The following is a 21,487-nucleotide window of genomic DNA, read 5'->3' on the forward strand; positions in this document are numbered from 1 at the left end:
ATGACTGGTATATTTATTTATTTATAATAAAGCATCAATGGTCAGTGTAATTCTCTTGTCTAGCACAATGCAAGGAATATACAGAAGCCATACAGAGGGAGAAATCAGTGGGACACAGACGAAAAAGTTTTGTTATAGTGGTAGTCATATGGTTGAATTTCTTGAACACTTATTGGTATCTGCACTAGAACTGAATTCCTCTCCCTGCAAAAATCCAAAATCCTGTTGGTGGGCATTCAAGAGAATTTTCAAATGTAAAATAAATAAATAAATACTCAGGCAAAAATATCTTATATGAAAAAATGTAGCTGAGCTCCATTGTCTCAAAAGGTCTGCTCAAACCAGGAGGCTTTACCTTTTAATATCTGTGCACGTGTGCAGAGAACCTACCAACTAATTGGAATCATATTTTTAAGTCTACTGACTATTATATACTACCTTGTAAATTCCAACACTTTGCAGCTCTCAAGCTGCCGTGCAGAGAAAGCCAGAAATAAATCCTTCATATTTACCTTTTCCATGTTTTCCAGCGGTTTTATTTCTTTGAAGTGTCTTTGATTTTTATATATATAAAATTCAAAAATTTTAAAAAATTCCCAGTGTAAATCCCAAAACAAATAAACAAACAAAACAAACTCCCCTGGGCAAATAAAATTGCACATTTAAGGGGGTGGGTGGAGAGATCTGGGCTACAGGTTTATTTTTTGTTCCAGCTACATCAGCTTTATCTAGTTTAATGTTTGTTTTGTTACCATTTGAAATTCAGTTTCAGGTAGTTCTGTATCATATCAGCATAGGATGCATCATTAACTCTAAGAGGATGTTTTCCTTTGGCATCTGCTATTTTCACCAAATGTCAAGGCTTGACATTTGCTATCTTTATCTGGTTTTGGTATATCACTCATACTGAGATTTTGTTTCTTCTTATCTGTTATTGATTTCAGCTGTTACCAGCTGTGTTGCTAATAAAATCAACAGGCAAGTATCTGGCATTTAGAGTTTTTCACTGGTATGGGAAAAGAAACAACCCAGTGACAAAAAAAGCAAAGAGATATTTTTCAATTAGGATGCTTGCCTGTATCCTCCTATTATCCATCTCTTAGCACTTCTGTTGATGTAACATTTCTCACTGATTCCCTTGGGGAAGCCTCCATGGAAATCCTTGCCTCTCAGATGAAATATTCCTTTTTGCTCTCATCCACTGCTTCCTGGAGAGCAGGGTCATTTTTCAAAGCAGCATCTGCGCTTTCGGCAAACTCAGTTCCTTTTGCCTCATTGGTGTGGTAGGTGCCCTTATGCCTGTACATGTACCGAACCATCACCACCAGCAGGCAAATGAGGACAAATACCACTGCAGCAATCACACCTAGAGGAAAGAGATCCGTTAAATGTGTCACCGGTAATAAAATACGAGAAGTATCTCACAGCTGGACATCACAGCTTGGATTGCTTCACAGGAAAAAGCCTGTGTATCATAAGAATACAGGACAAAATCTCACTAGCTTTCTTTCAAATCAATTTGGTTGAGCACATGGGAGCTGAAAGTTCATTACAAAATGAGGAGAAATAAGAGAACATAAAGGAAAACCAATAGGTTTCTTTCATCCTTCTGGTAATATATACTGCAGGGAGGAGCGAGAGGGGTTGGGGGGTGGTGGTGGAGTTGCAGATAACCTGACCCTGGTTTCTCATGTATCCTCAGTTTTAGGAGATGTTCAGGGCACTGAGTATTTCTGAGGAGACATGGAACAAATAGTAGGAGCTGTGTGGCTGGTACTGCCCTGTATTTGAAAGCTGCAATTTCATGCTGTGCTCTAATTAAAAGAGTCTGATTCTAAGGAATGTACAAGTGACACCTGGGAGAAGGAGGGGATTCTGGGTACATCTTTCCTGTCTCCTGGACTAAGGCTAATTACAGCAATGTGTTTAGTGGACAAAAGTTTCTAGAGGTAACCCATATGTACATAGGACTAAATGGTGAATGGTGAAGCAACCCTAGCTAAGAAAAGTAAATCAAGATCCTTCTCTACTGTGAAAGGTAAAACTCCATAAAAGAGAGGCATCCCTGACAGGTCCATTGTTAAAAACCCTACAAACTCTATTCCCTTCCTCCTAGATCAAATTCTTTGCTTAAAAATCCTGAAATTAAATGTAGTATTTTGAAGTTTATTCAAATTGTGTGGCTTTTATAATTTTTAAACACTTTTTTTGCATGCATCCAGGATGTGCTTATAAACACTTCAGCTGTGATTCTGTACATGATACTGAGCTGATTCTATGTTCATGACTCCTGGAGTAAACCAAACATCAAAAAAATACACAATAAGAAGAATCAGAACAGGACATTCCTAAGGCTTCCTCTGCTGTCAGTGGAGTGTGTGTGTGTGTGTGTGTGTGTGTGTGTATGTGTGTGTGTGTGTGTGCAGTCATTCCTCTTCTAGAATGGAGCACCCTCATTTTGTCAGATGAATTACTCCCTGGAAATGCCTACTACTCTGCAGAGACAATGAAGGGTAGGTAGACAGTATCTCTTTCTGTATCCTATATTCAAGATATGTGGCAGGAGCTTCATATTTATCAGCATCTGTAAACTGAGTGGGCATACCCTATTGGCATAAAAACATGGGAATAGACAGAATGTTAGCAGGGTAAATAAAGATTACAACTCTGCCTTAAAATATATGCCTTAATGTTATCCCTCAGATTTCATGGTGTCTGGTTCTGAAAACTGAAGTTACTGCTAGCAGAAATGAAATTGTTTATACAAAGAATTTTGGGTTTACAATAATATCATTGTTGCAGTGTGGGCTTCATCAGTTTTTAGGACCTCACTGCTATCCCTTGACACAAGAGGCTCTAATTGGCTTTAGATGTAGCACAATATTAATAAGCCTAAGGGACTAGGTACAAATCAATTTACCTGCTACTTGTTCATAGAAAGCTGAAATTAAAGTTACCAGAGATGGGACCTGAGGGAAATATAGCAGAACCTCACCAATTTGCACTAATGATTGGTATAGCCCCTTGTGAATGACTGAAATTAGTGTGTTAGCATGGAAATGAACAAACACAATAAAAATAAAAAGACGGGTTCTCTCCATGACCATAGCCTTGTTCATTTATTCTGACAACTGTATTTAGTTTAAATGCGTGAGAGAACTTTAACGGAACACCAGGAAATATACTGTGGTGAATTCTGTAATAATAAAGGGTCAGCTGGTATGAGCTAAGGTTGCTCAGATCAAAGGTGCTACATCAGTTCTGTATTTAAGAACAGGCTTGGCCCAGTGAATAATGAAGGATATCAGAGACTGACTTTGCTGTTGGACTGTTTGGCATTTTGTCCTAAAAAAGAGAATGGATAGGAGTGGTACTGCTCAGTATATGGTTTATGTTCATTATCTCATCTTGTTATCTTGCCAATAGCCCCTCTGGGAGCAGATTTCCCACCGGTCTAATTAACTCTAATTGGGCCACTCCTGTTGTCTTGTCAGCAAAGTAGGGGTTTTGCAAAATGCAACCAACCTGCTGTTTTAATTCTTACAGTGCTGCTTAGTGTGGTCTGTTACTTACCTCCAATAACAGCCACATCTGCTCCAGCTGTGGGGCTCTCGACATCTCCATCTATAAATAGAATAGAACATTCAGAAGTTAATTAAAAAAAAAGAAATTGAATCATATGTAGCAGCAGTGGCTGCAGTGATAGTGCTGTATTATTTTAACCTGTGAAACTCAGAACTTAAACAAGATCTCTAGTTAGCAAAAGACATTTATGAAATTTCACATTAGAGTTAGCTGTACTGTAAGAGTTTTCTGTCACCATTACACTGGAAAATAAATAGCTAGCACATTATGCAAACCATCATGGCCCTCAGGGAAACACCTACTGTTTATTATGAGCACTTACCTGTAACATCCTCCAGTGAATGATTAAATTAAGAGCATTTAGGCACTGTGATTCCTCTCAGAAAGGCAGTTTTGGGGAAAAAATATTGATGTCTATTCATTTTCCCATTTAAGGCTCTACAGACTATGGTCTGGATCTTGATTTGATTCATATTAATCTGACTGTATTGATTTCAATTAGTATTTATTTATCTGCAATATCCTGTTTTTAAACTTACCATTTGTTTTCTTTTGAGCTTATATTTGGAATCAAGGCAAGCCTGTTATGTGTGTGGTATAAAACAGTCCCCACTTAGAGTACGTCTGAACTCAATGGTGATAAATCAAATTATGATCTTTACTGGATTATAATTTATAAAAAAACCCCCAAAATTTATAATTTAAATGCAAAAGAGAAGTACCTGACCATGTCTATTTGAGAGGTAAGAAACTGGTCTGAAATGTAAGCTTCTGCAAGAGCAGATAGAATTTGAATTACTCCTAATTATAGCACTTACTAAGAATACCCAAAACATCTAAAAAGCTGAAGCTTTTTAAAGGGGGGGATATTTCTCTCCTTATTGTTTGATATAGACCTTAAGTAAAAGTAAAAATATACAGACAAGCATTTCTTCACCAACTTAATTAATCAGGGTACAATTTGGAATTGTTTTCTGCGCCTTATTTCATGCCACTAGTATCAGCCCATGTAGTCCTGGAGTTTTTCTACTCTAGGTTTATGACTGGACTCTAATTTCTTTGTTTAGTTTTGTACCATTTATATAATTCTACATGATACTGGTTTTCAAACAAGACAAATAACTTTATGTGAGAATTCCTTTTTATTTCTCTTTGGTAAATGCAGTAGATAGAAAAGGTAAAAATCTAATTCCAAATCCTTCTATAAACTCATCAGTAGTACTATGGCTGATATTTGGCTCTCATTTTGCTAAATCTGTATAAATGATTCAGATTAAGATAATATTAACAGTTTTCTCCTTGCTCATGACCAGACTCTAATATCAGTTTGCAACAGAGGAGAGCTGAGATTCAACGGGTCCACCTCTTCTCGAACATGGGAGAAGCTTTTTCTAAAAAACAGGAGTTCTTTTCTCTCCCCTGAAGATCCTTCCCACACTTTCTTCCATCTATACATTGATGGAAAGATTGAGCATGCCTTGTGTAATTTAAAAACTCTAATTATGTCTATGTCCATTCAAAACCCATGTGCCTCAGAAGAGATTAGTTGCCTCAAGATCATACTGCTCTGTATTTCTTTACACATCAAATATATGCTGCATGCCAAAAAACCAGGCTCCTCTACAGCAATCAAATACTTGAAGCTGTGAATTCTAAAGTGCTTCCCTAGCTACACAACCTGCTTACAAACATTAATTCCAGGTCAAATTAGTAGCCCTTAATTTATAAAAAGGTTTATGAGTAACTCTCTGCTTTTACATGGCATTCCCAGGTTCCTCTCAGACTCAGATAACAAGCAAGTGCCTTATCTCTAGTACTTTCTACCACAGTGCTTTTTGATAATGGATTACGGTATAATCACTTTGCAGAAAAGTTTTCATTTCCAAACTGTGCTTTTTAAGTTTGCGAAAGAGTTCTGGACTCATCTTAAGCTGTTGCTTAGCTGGCACTGATCTGTTAACCTCACAATGCTGTGCCATTCAGCAACCTGCTAACGCTGTGATGTGGCGTCACTCAACACAGTTCTCATTTTACTGCAAGCACGAGGCTCTGACTACTCCTTTGTGTGTCCACTTTTGACCACAAAGAAGTCTTGCTGTTCTCCCAGACATCCTTCCACTGCATCATCCAGAGTGCCAGAACATTGCAACTACCACCGATGCCCAGACGTTTCCAAGGTCTGCTCCCCAGATGGAGAAGGAAAAGACACCCTTAATCCCTGTCTCTGAAATTTCACTTTGTCCAGAAATAACTATGTGATTCATGGTAGTATCACAATATTGATAAGCAAGGGTGAAAAGTATCAGTGTTGTTCAAGATTCAGGCAGCATCACCCTTCATGAAACATGACTGAGGAACATGCAAGGCATGTGTGATGAAATGAGAATCTCTTCCTCAAGCAGAGTAAGACAGCAGTCGCTGTCCAGAGGGAATCCATGGCTGGCCAGGAACCTCAGCATGGTCTCTCTAAACTCAATCCATGTAAGAAACACGCTGCATTATTATAGGACTGAATCTTCACTTTCTGAGGTAGAAAAGATATCAAACATACCGATGGAATTTTTAGCTCAACAATAGCTTTGGCCTTGTACCTTCTTTATTCTGCTCTTCTTCCTATGCAGAGTGCTCAGAGGTCTGTGTTTCAATTGCTGCTCTTGCACCTGTTCTGATTATTTTCCTTTATTTCAAGGACATCTTTTGTGTTATCTGCTGCTAAATTGTCCTTGCAAAGCTTCCTCTCACTGTTATGCTGGCCCTTGTCCAGCTACAATCTGGTCCTGAAAGTGTTTGGACAGTATTGTTATTTACTGCCACTGGTTACCATGACACAGAGAAATCAAAAAAATGTGGAAAAACTTGTTTTTCATAAAATTTCTGGCCATCAGAATGAGTTGACTAAATCAAGAATAGAATATACAAATCAAATTGTTTGTTGTTAGAAAATATGTTTCTAAAAGTAAGAATGAAGGGAAAGAAATGCTTTTGTGTCATGACCTGAAATTCATCAAATTCCAGTTCTGCCCATAAACTTACAGATAAGGAATTTTTGCAATAGACCAATAGTTGCTACCTGTCTAATTCTCATCAATCACATCCTGTTGAGAAGGCAGGAGTCTCTGAAAGTCCCAGGAATAGGCTTGACTTAAATACTGGAGATTTCTGTCTTTTTGCTTCAAAGGTGAAAACCTGCACAACTACCTTGTATGTTAAGGTAGCCAGTGGTGAATTTTTCCTATTAAATTTGTTGGCAAGTTTGTTAAACTGTCTCTTCTGGGTTCAGATTTCCAACCAAACTTATTTTTATGAATTTTGGTGGCTTTCCCCCCCTATTTTAAACCTATCCTGTTTCATTTTGGTTGAGGAGCACTTGTTTGAAGGAGACAGGTCCAGCACTTGTTTGAGGTTCAGTGCTCTCCTAGTTACACTATGCACTTCTTTGGCAGTTGTAATAGTTTATTTTGTTCTATGAATTGCAAATTCGAACCACTAAAAGCCATAAATCACTTTCTGTTCAAAAATTCCGACACTGGTCCTTAAAATAATTTTTTTTCTTCATTTACAATTACTTTTATATCTGAGCTTCATTTAAGTAGTACTTTCAAGCCTTTCTTTGCAATGACAAAATGTGCTTTGGAGATGAAAACTGAGACTTTACATGATTTTGTGACACCAGGAAACAGGTCTTTAAGGAAAACATGAAGTATTATGAGAATCCTGATGAAGTTATAAAACTTTTCAGTGAGCTACTTCAGGGGCCAGACCATGTTGAGGCATTCAAACTGATCAACCATTCAACTTACATGGTGATGGGCATTCATGGAAAGGGGTATGTTCATTCCTTAAATACTTTCTCCCATTCAGTTTAGAAAGATCAGAGTTTAGATCCTACTACTTGCAGAAGGCTTTTAAGTGCTTCGGTGGCTACTGTCAGTGATACACAGGATAAACCTGCAGAGAGCTTCAAGCTTTCTGGTTTTCAGGCATTGTTTTTGCCTGCTAAGAGAGTTTCCAGAAAAAAATGCATTATTTGCACCCTTAGTGGTTTTGCAGTTGGCACTTTATTTAGAAATTTAAGTACCTACATGTTTGCTTGTTATGACTTTACACGTGGAAAAGGCATGAAAGGAAAACTGTACCTGCAAAGGGATCCCATTTGGCCCATTTGACAGGAATGCATGGGAATCATCCTGCAGGATGTCACCCAATCTCCGCTGTGTAGTCCACATGGGCAATTTGATGGGATAACATAGACCTTACCCCAAACTTATCAAGGCCTTTCTAATTTCCTAAGATAAAGTTCCAAACTAAAGCTGGTAGTATTGAGCAGAGAAAGGAAAGCCTGAGATTACAGCTCATGTCACAATTCCCACGCTGCAGTGGATGATACTGGAGTTTTGGAGTGGGTTTGTCAAGCTGAGTATGCAGATATCTATGTGTGATGAGCAGCTTTTACAGCACAGTTTTCAAAGCCACTTGACAGCAGTCAGGCAGCACTGCTCCTGCTCCTGCCTTTAAGGATTCTGCTACCCACAAGCTTGGGCTTTTGAGTCTTAGCAACCTCAGCCATCTCTTATCATGACGCTCCATTGCTGACTGCTCGGTTACAATCTCAGACAAAGCCTTGGCTGCTAAATTGCTCTCAAGTAAGTCTTTAAGTGCTTTCTTGGGCAACTCGTTTTCTCTCTTGATGTGCCTGTTCATTCCATAAGAAGTGCTTGAAATTCATTCAATTTATGTGAATGATGGGCTGAGTTCCTTAAGGCAGTCATTTCCTTCCTAGGGCTTTCCAAGTCACACAGTGGGTTCAGTAAAAGATTATAAACTTCTGAGGGCATTGAGGAATATACAGAGTCTACCAGGAAGCTTTTGAACTTTTAAAAACCTTCACTATAATTATTGCAATTTTTATTTTTTTAAGTATTCTGTATATAAAAAAGTATTAATTATAACTATTCCTTTCCCAGGGGCTCTTTTTGTTCTTTTTATGCTCTTCTGCAGCCATGGTTCCTCTTGACTGTAAAAGCAGGTCTTAATATGTCCCTGTTGTCTTCACTGATGCAAGACTTTTCTTACCACACATTTAGTATGAAAGAACTAATGAAGTCTTTACACCTCCGTTGTTTATGCAACTGTGGTATGTCCTCCTTGCCCTTCGGTTTATATTTGTGCCTTGCCAACACACTGCATTCATGAGAAAATCATTAATCTATTAACCTTAGCACACAGATTTAATTTACAAGCTAGAGTTAGAACTGGTTCACTGCAACTGTGTGTGTAAAAATGAGTCAAACCAACTTCTGAAAACTTCATGTTAGAAATATGTTAATTGCTCAAGCTGCTCTCTGGCCTGTGTTACACTATCAGATGCATCTCACTGAGGTCTTTCTGAATTAAAAAAGAAAAAAAAATCATTACCTATTTTAATATTTGTCAGTAAGTCTGCAGTGCCCTGCCAGAGCTGGCATCTCTTATCCCAAAGGGTTATCAGCCTGAACCCATCAATTTGACATATTCTGCTGAAAAAGCCATCACCATCTCCCTTTAGACAATGAAACACATCAAGGCTGTTCTTTCAAAATTAAGGAACAGTTTCTCATCTGTCAATCTGGAAAAGAGACAGAATAGTTTGGCTTCCATTTGTATACTGAATTATTATAAGGACAATAATGGTGACATATAACAACAACAACCACATGATCTTTTGGGGAAGTAAATGGCCTGTGTTATAAATGTAAGGTAAATCATGCAGATTAAAAATATCTATGAAATTAAAATGCACTGGGCTCAATTCTCTTGCTATCCTAGCTAACAAGTACTTTCCCATTAAATCTGAGCAGACAAAGTACAGTTTCATTCAAATAAAACAAAGGTCTGTTTGACTTTTGACACTTTGTAATATAATGAGGATAAAAAGCATTTATGAAATAAATTTAATTAGATTAGTATTGCTACATGATTTTAGCAGTTTTCATTTGATTCTGGTATACAATGTCAACAAAATATTTTTTAATCCATTCTAAAATGTTATAAAGTAAATAAGAGAAAATATGTTTTACAGTGTTTGAGGAAGTAATGGCTTTGCTCACAGAGTTTCTCCTTCTTTTATGAAGCTGAGTTGCCCTTGGGTCTCAGGGAAAATCAGAGGTGGAGAGATACACTAAAAGTCTTATTGTCAAAAAGTAATCATATGATATCCCTTAATGATAAGAGGGACAAGGAGAAAATGTTAATGAAACTTGGGAAATTATTTTACGTTAAAAAATAATAAGGATCTTATAAAAGTGAAGAGTTATTCTATATTTTGAAATTAAAAAACCCTATCAAATTTTAAAAGGGAAGAAAATTGTTTTAAAGGCTTATATAATCTAAAAAACCTGCAGATTTTAGTAAAAACTAAACTTCTATGTTTAGCCCCCAAAAGAACTGACAGCCCCCTCAAATTCCACTTTTCTCATTTACTTTGACTAGTTTGAACCACATATTTCTTTTTTTTTTTATTTTATTTTTTTTTTTTTTTTAATAATTTGCAGTTACTAGAGACTTTAGCTGCTTTGCTCAGAGTAGCTGAATACCTACCACCAATTCTTATGACAATTAAGCAAAATACATCTGGTAAAATCATTAAAATAGCCATTTTTCCTCAGAATTACTATAAATGTTACAACCTTAAAGCTCCCATACAGCACAATACTTGAGAGAGACAGTTTTGTAGGCCCATGCTCCCTCCGGTAACAGATATTTAAAGTGTCCTGTGTATTCACAGTGATGTAAATATACAGTAAAAAATTGGCAGAAAAGTTTAGATGCTTCTGTCTCTGCTTAAAACATCAAGAAGGGCGAGAAGGTTTCAGGGTTGGCAGAATAATCTCAGAGCAGAGAGCAATTAGAGGAAGGAGCTGCCTCCCTTGCGCTGGGGCCCCTTAGCAAGTGGGCGATGAAGCTCAAAAGGATGCTGAAGAAATCTTGTCTTTAGAGATGAGATGTGGGAAGCCACCGAGGACTACCCAGTACTGCACTTGCTGCTCATGTATGGTGGCTGGTTTTTGCTGTGATCCCATTGGAAAGCTGCTTGATGCCTGAAGAACAAAGGTGCATGAAGTACGGGGACCTGGAAGAAGGTCTAATCTATTTCAAAAACCGGTGCATATGGGAATTTGGAAGTTGTGTCCTGTTTTGTCTGCCTTGCGTATAGTTATAGCACTGCAGAAAGTTCCTTACTCTTCCATGGAAATATGTTAATGCAACCAAGCCATCATTTACATCTTTCTGCTACAGCCATCAAAGCCACCTCATGTACAACATCTTGCCAGGGAAGATAAATTGACCTGGAATTGCTTCATTGAAGAAGGAATGACAAAGGGGGTATGAATCAATCCATAAGGTACAGGTCACGATCAGGACATTTTCCTGCATGTGTCTCTCCCCCTCCCACCTCTTCCCTCTTCATCAGAACAGAGTACTGCTTTTGAGGGCTTTATAATCGGGAAGGTTTTGAAAGAAACATAAATATCCAGTGAATCTGCCAAATAATTTCTGTCTGACTTTCCTCCAAAGTCAACAATTTCAAGCTCTAGTATTTTTTGTTGAATAAAAATGGGAAGAAAACAGGTTTTTGCTTATTCACTGAGATCAAAGCTAAAGAGAAAGGAGTACCCAGCTTAATTGATTAACCATTGCAAATGTTGCAGGTGTTCACAGGCAATCAAAGCAACTGACTGTGGACATAGTGAAAGCCCATCTGACAAACTGTAACTGATAGTTGTAATTCTTGAGAGATAGTGCATGAAAGCAGCACATTCCGCTGATCTTATGTTAGAAACATAAGCATAAAAATCTGAGCCAGAACCTTTCAGTGAAAAGTCAGAGGCCAAGAGATCTTGGAGGATGTGATAATTTCTTCCCAACTCCTTGTGTAAATGGTTATATGATGCAGTAAGACAACTTAAATGCTAAACTGCTTGTAACTGTTTACCAAGACAAACTTTTAATTTGTAACTAACAGGTCTGCTAGACCTGACTCTCAGGCCTTTTGACCGTGTCATAAGAGGATAAGGTGATCTCTGTATTTCTCAATCTTGTTGTGCTTGATTTTATGACCTTAATAACTTCTTAAGATTAGGGTTTAGTTTACATTAGAAACATAATCTTTTTATGGACATGGCACTAAGCATTTATGAATTTGGCACTAACACAAACATTCGTCAGTTCCCCTAAGATAGTCAGAACCACTTGTTAGTATTTGAAATATTTCCATCAAATACATTCAACAGCATTTTTACATTCTTTTTTTTCTGTCCCTACTATCTGCCAGGCTGTCCTTGTAACCTTCACAGGTTTTGACTCCATTATTCAACTCCAACTGTTTTTAAAGGCAAAGAAGACAAAGATAAGGACTTTGCTTCAATTGTCTTGAGAACTGTAGACTGGAGAGAAAAAGTAGACCAGAGTAGTCTAGCAGTAAAGGAAAGGGAGTGAGGGCTCCGCATTTTAAAGTTCTGTTTAGTAGCAGCTGATTCTGCAGCGAACACATGCTTTTCAGCTGTCATGCACTTAGAACCAGAGGAGCTGCAGCAAGGTGCTTCCCCTCCCTATGGGGAGCTGCTGAGTCAGGGAGCCAGTGAGTGCAGAGCTTGGGATTTAGAGGGCAGAGGCTTAAGTCCAAAACCAAGAGTGTTTCACGGATTCTGTTGATGGCAGAAAGCTTGTTCTACACTTTAAATACTGTCTCTCACAGTGTCCTTCTGGACAAAATGTCCAGCACACTGCAGGATAAACACATCACGCAGTAGGCGAGTAACTGGCTCATGGATCAAGCACAGAGGGTAATAGTGAATGGGTTGACATCAGACTGGTGACCTGCCACTAGTGGGGTTCCGCAGGGCTCCATTGTAGGCCCAGTTCTCTTCAATATCTTCATAAATGATTTGGACACAGGACTGGAAGGGACACTGAACAAGTTTGCAAGTGACACAAAACTGGGAGGAGCTGTTGACTACCTTGAAAGCAGGGAGGCTCTGCAGAGAGACCTCGGCAAATTAGAGCACTGGGCAAACACCAACCATAGGAAGTTCAATAAAGGAGTGTCAGATTCTGCAACTTGGATGGGGCAACCCTGGCGGTATGGACAGACTGGGGAATGAGATGCTGGAAGGCAGTGATGTGGAAAGGGACCCAGGGGTCCTGTTCAGTGGCAAGTTATATATGAGTCAGCAGTGCCCTGGCAGCCAGGAGGGCCAGCTGTGTCCCGGAGGGCATCAAGAAAAGCAATGCCAGCCAGTCGAGGGAGGGGATTGTCCCACTCTGCTCTGCACTGGTGTGGCCTCACCTTGAATATTGTGTGCAGTTTTGGGCACTGCAATATTATAAAGATATTAAGCTATTGGAGAGTTTCCAAAGGATGGCACCGAAGACGGTGAAGGGCTTGAGGGGAAGCCATATGATGAGAGGCTGAGGTCACTTGGTCTGTTCAGCCTAGAAGAGACTGAGGGGAGACCTCACTGCAGTTACAACTTCCTTGTGAGGGGAAGAAGAGTGGTAAGCACTGGTCTCTTCTCTGTGGTGACCAGTGACAGGACCCAAGGGAATGACCTGAAGTTGTGCCATGGGAGGTTTAGGTTGGATAGTAGAAAACAGATTTTCACCCAGAGGGTGGCTGGACACTGGAAAAGGCTCCCCAGGGAAGTGGTCACAGCACCAGGCCTGACAGAGTTCAAGAAGCATTTGGATGGTATTCTTGGGCACATGATGTGACTCTTGGGGATGGTCCTGCGCAGATCCAGGAATTGGACGCAATGATCCTTGCGGGTCCTTTCCAACTCAGCATATTCTGTAATTCTGAACTGAACACTGACATGCTAGGATAGAAACATGGCAGTTATTCTATTGAGGCTGATAAGTATCTTTTTCTCATTTTGAGATGAAAAAGCTTGACCTTGTGTTTAAATTAGAGGTGATTTGATCAAGCTACAGGTGATGGCATCTAGAAATCACCTGAAATCTGGTGAAAGCCTGCAGTCATGCACAAAGATATTACTGTAACAGCTCAAAGAATGTAGCAACAAGTTCCTATCCTTAGAAAAGTATAATCATTTTCCCAACAGTTTTCTTCCTCTATCTCTCATTCCCACTCCCAATATTTTGTAGAAAAGAAGTCCAACAGGTGATAATTTTTAGAAATGAGAATTCTCTGTGCTCCATCCACTGACTTATTTGATATGAATTGTATTCAGCTACATCCAGCTCATACACCAGTTCTTGCCTAAGGCACTGTCTACTATGTGTTGCAAGTGGAAATGTCAAGATGTTTAGCATATGCTCTTCAGGGACAAAGAGATCTTCCCTGGAGCACTGACGAGGTTAATATTATTAATGGAGATATCTGTAGTGGAAACAATCTTCCAAATGCTTTGAATATTGAGTATATTAAACAAAGAAAATAAAACATATTGAAACACCTTAGAAACTTGCAAGGCAAATAGTAGCTCAGGGCAACAACATTTTGTATTTTCCAAGGATTCTTCAATGAATATGCATATTTCTTTTGCATATCTGTTCTAAAGACAAAGCCCATTTTATTATTTGAAAAGCATTTACGTATCAGTCCAAGCTGTCTGAATTAAATTGAGCAATTTTAGCAGAACTTCTTTACCATCTATCATTCATCTGAGCAATTCTGGACAGATTGTGCAATAATTGTTAAAAAGAGTGAAAAAAATACAAAAAGGCTTGTTTGTGTATTATTTTTGGACAGTTGTCTGGCATTGTTTGACAAATAGCATCTTGAACACATTAACAGCTAAGCATATGAAACCATATACTGAATGTTTTTCAGCACAAGACTTAAGTTGTGAGATTAATTAACAGTTTTTTACTAATGTTCCTCTCTCCTGGTAAGTACTGGTAAGTACCTGGGAAGTAATGAATGGTAAGTACCATGTAGGTAGAAAGCTAACAACCAACCTAATGAGATGTTTGAATGCTGAAAAGGAATCTGTTTGATCTCAGCTGTCTCCATAGGTACTGCAGAAAGGACACTAATAGGCAGTTGGCCTAGATGATTGTTGTGAGTCTCTTGCAAGTGGAACATTCTCTTCTGTCCTGTTCTGACATGCCTTTTTTTCAAGAAGATCTATTCAGCCTCAACAGAGGTGTGGTGAATCCTGGAATATGGTGTGGGAATTTCCTTCCCATTAAACCAATAAACAAATCTAGAATAGTTTAAACTAAAAGCCCAGCTTCCTAGAGTCTGCAATTATGGAAAATAAATCCCAGCCATTACTGTTAGCACTTAACCATCCCTTCCCAAAGCTTTTTCTGAAGGTTTAGCCTTGCTATAAGGCAGTGAGAGCCATTTCAAAATACCATGATCAGAAGGACTGGATGTCTTCTATAGGTGCTTAAATGATGTCTTATTCTCTGTGTTTTGCCTATTAAATTGCAGTCATGCTTATGGAAGCAAACTTACCATGCCAAACTTGATGCTACTACATTCCCAACTGTAAAAGAACTTCATTTCATTTTATCTCCTAATAAGGAAACCTTTTTGTGTTCCTGTTCACTTGAATTGCTCTCTGTAGAAGTGTTGACTTTCATACAACCTGGAGAATGATTATAATTTCTGACACTTCTGCTTCTCTTTCAAATCTGGTTGAAACTGGTTGGTGGATCCAGAAGTTCTTGATGAGAAGTGACAGATGGATGAACAGATGATTAAGCAGACAGATAGACAGTAGGAACACATAAGACTCATTTCATTAGAAAACTGGACTGAAAACAGAACCAGCAGTGGGTATTTGGATAATATTCATATTTTGGTCACCAATTAATAAAATGGCATGTTTTTGAAACCATTTCAAAGCTTGTAGCTGACATCCTTAGTGATTTAAAAAGCAAAGAAAAAAAACAAAGGAACATTGCTGAGACTTTTTTCAGCTCCTTTCTTTGATCAGAATGCTACATTTTTTTTATATTTTGGACTGTATTTTAAACCTTTAAAGCCAGATTCAGCTTGGACAACCCTGGATATTTCAATGGAGGATTAATGTGTGTCATTAAGCAGAGAAATATGGTCTAGTAGTTTTCAATAGCAACAAATGCTTGCTATGGTACTTCTCTGACCAACTTATTTATCACTTGCTGTAAAGCCTTTGGGCTGCTCTTTTCCTAAATATATGAAATACACATGCAGGAAAGCTGTGAGTGAATTGTTGTGATTTGAGCTGGCTGCTACATTCCTGCAGCAAAGGGCATTCTTGTTCCTAAAAATTTTCTTTCCAAGCTGATCCAGCAAAAAACCAAAAGGAAAGCCCCTTCCTCCATTCACTATTTACTTATTTACTTATATTTGCTATTTACCGTATGAGGTTATTTACAATAAGCAAATTGATCCAAATCACCATGTAGTCTGACTGCCAGTTATCTGTTAATAGGGACAGGCTTGCTAGGTGCAGACACAGAGGGCAAAAAGCAGGAATGCTCTTTCGGGTGGGTGAAATACATTGTAAATCTACACTCAGAAAAAGCAAACCTCCCAGAAGAAAAGCATAAGAAGAAAAACAGCTGGTTAAACCTGAAGATTTCTTTTCAGTGGTGCTCTGAGCAGAACAGAAAACTCCAGATATTTACAGCCCAGTGACTCCTTTGAACTGCAGTAGCTCTAGAAGGCCATGGAAAAAGTTGGGCTTGGTATTCCCTGTGTAAGAATATACTGGAATGCACTAAGATCCCTCTCTCAGCTGTCAAAATAGGGACCCTAGGGCAGAACTGTTACCCTGTACCTCCCTTCCTTGGGGCATGCTGCTCTTCCACAGCTGAATCAGGAGTGATCAGGCTTTGTGGCCCAGCAGCAGTGGTCACTGCTGACCCTTCTGTCTCAAAGCAGGGCACCCTCCCAATACACTACGTGGAACACCAAGTGGCACACGTACAAGATGGGATTTGCAAAAGCTCTCACTACTACACTATTTCTGCCCCCTTTGAAGTGGATTCTCTTACACATCGAAACTGCTCAGTAGGGCCAATGGAGAAAGTTTTAAAAATTCCATTTTATGAATATGAGAAACATAATAGAAGCAAGGACCAGGAACATCATAGATAGCCTCTGTCCACTTTCTCTGCTTTCCAGATTTCCAGTTTAATTTACCAGTTGATGATGCCTAACAGGTTGCAAAAATCTGCCTTCTCAAGCACTCACGAGAGAACCTGCAAATTTCTCAAAGCACTTGCATAACATATCCAAACTATTTACCATTGCTTCCAGAGAGGTTTGTTTTGGAACAGTGTCTTAAGGTCATGTTATCCCACTGAAACACCTATTAGTATAAGGAGAATGAAAAACAAAAAAAGAAAAGAAAAAAAGAGCAAGCCAACAGCACTAGTACAGCCCTGGAAAATATGAAGTCATAAGGAGAGTTCAGCCAGAGCAGACTCCCATTAAATTTTGTTTAAGAGCCAAGTTCCACCCTGAGATATGTGTGAGCTGCAGTTTATTTCAGGGGGAACTATGCTGTACTTCATGCCAGAGCAAGATTTGGACACATGTATGCATCCGTTATAAGACAGAGGAGTAAAGCCCACTTCTCTTTTGCATTTTTTGGTTCCATCTGTATAGATGGAATAGAAAACTTAAAGAAGTGAATAAAACAGCCCACAGTATTACAGGGTTTCTCTGTCAAATTTAATTCTTTCTTCCAGAAGGAATGTCTGTGTTTCTAAATCTACTATCTAGGCTATTTCTGTGAGACATGATAGTCTTTCCCCCTGCCCCTGCCACTCCCATGAGTGTTAAACACACAGGCAGAAGCTCTAAGGCTTTGTCTTTCTAGCTTCTGTGCTCTTGAGAGTCCCTTTAGGAGACAGAAAGAAATGCTCCCCAGGAGATGCATATGCCTTATGAAGAAGGGACATACAGAGCCTGGCTTTACCTCCTTAAAGCCTTCCACTGGACATTTTTGCCTAGCAGGTAGGAGCTTTGCTACCTGTGGAGGGAAGAAGGAGTGGCAGTGACATTCCCTATCCTGACTGCATTCCCAGACAGGGGTTAGGCTTATCCTTATGCTGTGCTGAGTTGCATAGCTGGCTTCAGGCAACAGCATTTATCATTGCTGGGGTGGGCAGCTGCTGCACAGCTGGATGTTGGAGGGACAAAATTATAAAGTCACGGTCACACGCTCCTGGAGGCACTGGGATTACCTGTGCAAATCGGGCAGGGAAGTGCCCTGCTCCCTGCCACCAGCTGTGCAGTGTTCAGTAATGCTGAGCTCTGAAGGTTGATTTCCTTCAACTATAAGTTAAAAGAGCTAATTCAAGAACAGGGCAAGGCAAGGCTCAGTCCTGCCAAGCGCCGAGTCTGGATGTGAGCAGGAGGTTAAAGTATTTCATATGAGAAACTCTGGTAAATGCAAAAGCTTTTATACCCCAAGGCAACCCTTTAAACACTGAATTACCAATTCTGGCTCAAGAATTTCCCATTCCTCAGATCCCTCAGATGGTTACCCTGTGCTTTAACTCTCCATTAAGCATCTGCTACTGGCTCTAATGGGTAAGATGGACTTATGGCTCCAGGCTTTGTACAGTACTTTCATGGACAGAGCCAAAGAAGCTTTTAAGTCCTGGTTAGTCAAGAAAATCCAGCCATCAGGATCAAACCCATGTTGACCATCACTTGTCATGGATTCTGTAGCAGATGGGAAGAGGTGGCAGTGCCCCTTGGTAAGTCTCTTCTCCTTAACATTGGTGTAACCTAACAGAAGCTGGTGAGGGTCAAGGAGGACACACAGGCAGCTCTTCACTGTGCAATGGCAGTGAATCAAAGGATGGGAAAAATCAGCATCAAATCCCATTACCTAGAAGATGGATTGAAAATATTTCAGCAAGGATAGGGAATGAAAATGACAGATATGTGTGGCCCTGGGAGTCTGGAGAGACGTACGGCCCTTGACCACAGCTGGCATGCCATGGCTTTGCTCATGCCAAGGGACTGAGTTTGAATTTCTTGCTACATCTCCCCTCATCCAGGATATATTTAGTGGGGGCCTGAAGGAGGGACAGGGGAGCAGGAGGAAATTATCCTCTTAGGGATATGGATGCTCATGTCTACAAACAGCAAGCTGTTACCTTGAAGTGCCAAATAGTGGAAAACAAAATCAATTGCAAAGCCAAACACCAGCATTTATCAGTTTTTCCCTGGCAGACTTCCCTCAGCCATGCACAAGTCCCAGGCCTTGCTCTGTGCTGTAGGCAGCAGGGCATGATGGGGAGGTTTGATCCCTTAGGGCTTGAGAGCTTCTTCTCAGGTGTGAGCTGTGAAGGAAATCACTTAGGTGAAAAATGGCATGTGCTACATGTTCCCGTTTCCAAGCCTCTTTTTCTCATTCAGTGAGGAAAATACACCCCTCTTCTGTGGAATAAATCATAGACACAGTCCTTAATTACAGAACATGTGGTTCCCCCTCCCCGCTAATGACTACTACCGTTTTACATCTGACAAAAATAGGCATCCAGACCTCCAAAGGGAGTAGCTTATATTACTCTGGCCATCTCCATAAGCTGCCAGGCTCTGCAGGGCCCTGGGGCTGCACCATGTTTGAGAAGGAGGGAGATTTACTCAGTGATTCAGTACTCAGGTCACTTACAAGCAGCACCGTAGAAGCAGTAATGTGGAAGTTATGCTCCCATCTGCTCTGCTACTGGCCTCTGGAGAAAACAGGACACAGGATATGCTTCCTGTCTGGGGAAGGCTTGTAGCAGCCTGGGAAAGAAGGCATGACCTTTCCCTTAGAGGAAATGCAAGTCATGGAGAGAAGAAGGGGGGAGAAGTGCAGGAGGCATTTTTTTTTTTCTTAGAAACAGTGTCATGCGGTCTTACCTCTTACTTTTCCCCGTGCTCAAAGCTGATCTTTACTTATTTAGCAATGACACACTTTAAACAGCTACATGCCTCTCTGCTACCCCATTGTTGCTGCAGTCACAAACCTTCTGACACAAGTCAGATGCTGTTGAAATGAAAGGTTTCATTCATTGCAAGCAAAGGAAATAAGAGGAGATACTGCAAGAACAGAAGGGCTCAGCTCATGCTGTTTCGAGCTCACAAATGGTTATGTCTCCAGGATGCAGAGATTAAGCGTCTCACACAGAACGTGGGAGGAGGAAGAAGAACCCTTTTCTGAGATTCACAGATTTTAATGCATTCCAGAAGGGGAAATCTTTTACCAAGGAGCAACAGCAAAGTTCAGAGAAATGCAAAAGCATTTATCTCTCTAGTTGTGTTCCTGCCTGCCAAAAGCAAGAGGGGTGATTTACTTCTCCTTGGTACAAGGAGTCTCTTATGGATCATTAATCCACGGGGAGAATGAGCTCAGGATCCACAAACATCTTTTCTTAATGTGCACGAATCTGGAGTCACCAAGAAATATTCTTCTTTGGGAGCATATAGGGAGCAGAGTTTTTCTCTGTTTTGTCCCCACTACCCCATCTTCAATAGTGTTATGTACAAGAGCTCTAGTTATCACTGATATATTTCTTTGTCTTCATTAAAATCTGTGGTAATAGTAGATAAGGCTGCTGCGAGCTAAACCAAGCAGAATAATATTAAAAAATTAGGATCTGAAATGTGATACAAAGTCCAATAAAATCAATATGAACAATCTTTTTCCAGGGTTCAAGTACCTCAATAGCACTGATTTTGGCAATACAATGATAACTTGCAGTAAGTAAGGCATCTCTTGAGAAGCTCTGCAGAATCAAGAAGAGACAGAAATGGTCAACTATTTGTTTACATGCCAGGACCTCAGGTGATTTCAGGTGATGAAGCTTTCTGTTTATGGCTAGAACTGATCAGAAAACATGCAACAAAACTTATGCTAGAAAAGGGTTAGATCTGGTGGATACTTCTTGTTAATATATTCCCGTTTCCTTAGAAGTAATAAAAAGAAAAATAGTCTCATTTTGTCTCACTTTTATTCTGTGAAACCACCTGAAAATATTTCCATAATGTCTCAGTTGCTAAGTGAGGAGCATTAAAGTCTGGCTATATATATATTCACAATATACAGTCATTTACAAGTGCCACTATTTTGTAGTGGATGGCATTTTTTACTCTCTACCTTAGCAAAAAAAAAACCTGCAGCAGAGAATTACATTTCTGTATTCAAATCTCCCAAGAAGCACTCACTCCATGCTTAGATTTGCCAGGTTCCATGTAAGTCTGGTAAATCCACATCCTTATTGCTGTAAACGACTTACAAGATCATAAATGTGTCTAAAAAGGAAAACCCAAAGCTGGCTGGTGTCCTTGGGTTTTATGCTCTCCCGTGTGCCTGCGTGTGCACACAGCATCCTTTATTTTGGTTCTTTGTAGCACAGTTAAGCTTTGACAAATTGAAAAGTATGAAGATTAGAACAATCATGTTTACATGTATTACCACCTACTACTTCATTTCTTCCATGGTACTTAAATGCTCAGGCATGTGGCTTTGAAACACTTTACCTTTAATGCACTTAAAAAAAGCTGCTGGATTTCCAGCTTGCTTTGATCTCCACAGTCTAGAGACTATCTCAGAGAATATAAGTAAACATATTTAGGGGGGAAATATCTTCAAGGTGAAAACCCTAAAGTGCTTCCACCCTTGATATGCATTTCCAGTTGATGTCATACCTAAGATTGTTTTTTATATCTTATCTTTATGCTTCAGGAGGCCTAAATCTCTGTCCAGAGTCAGCAACTTGATGAGGTAACTTGGGAAGACAGATGTGGTCAGTGCCCCTAATGATGAGCACCGAAGTGTCAAATAATGGTTTGGTGATTTTTGTTTAGAAAAGAGATAGAAGGAGAGATAAATTCTGTCCTGAGAAATTTACAGACTAAACAAAGCAAAAAGGATACATTTTTGCAGTGAAGAAGACT

The 21,487-nt window shown here is 39.6% G+C and overlaps 1 protein-coding gene across 1 annotated transcript in view; it reads right to left on the bottom strand.

Annotated features, from left to right (window-relative positions):
- Window positions 1–606: 606 nt before the first annotated feature.
- The window catches only part of GYPC (glycophorin C (Gerbich blood group)), a 32,891-nt gene continuing 12,010 nt past the window's right edge, over window positions 607–21,487 (bottom strand). The window contains exons 2-3 of the mRNA XM_027880027.1: window positions 3,574–3,624; window positions 607–1,366 (exon numbers count right to left, since the gene is read on the bottom strand). Coding sequence (XP_027735828.1) covers window positions 1,170–1,366; window positions 3,574–3,624 — 248 coding nt within the window. The 3' untranslated portion in view covers window positions 607–1,169. The remainder of the gene's footprint in view (window positions 1,367–3,573; window positions 3,625–21,487) is intronic.

The sequence above is a fragment of the Empidonax traillii genome, unplaced genomic scaffold, assembly GCF_003031625.1.
Source record: "Empidonax traillii isolate 1590-97213 ecotype Southwest subspecies unplaced genomic scaffold, ASM303162v1 scaffold5:size3517227, whole genome shotgun sequence".
Classification (NCBI taxonomy): Eukaryota; Metazoa; Chordata; class Aves; order Passeriformes; family Tyrannidae; genus Empidonax; species Empidonax traillii.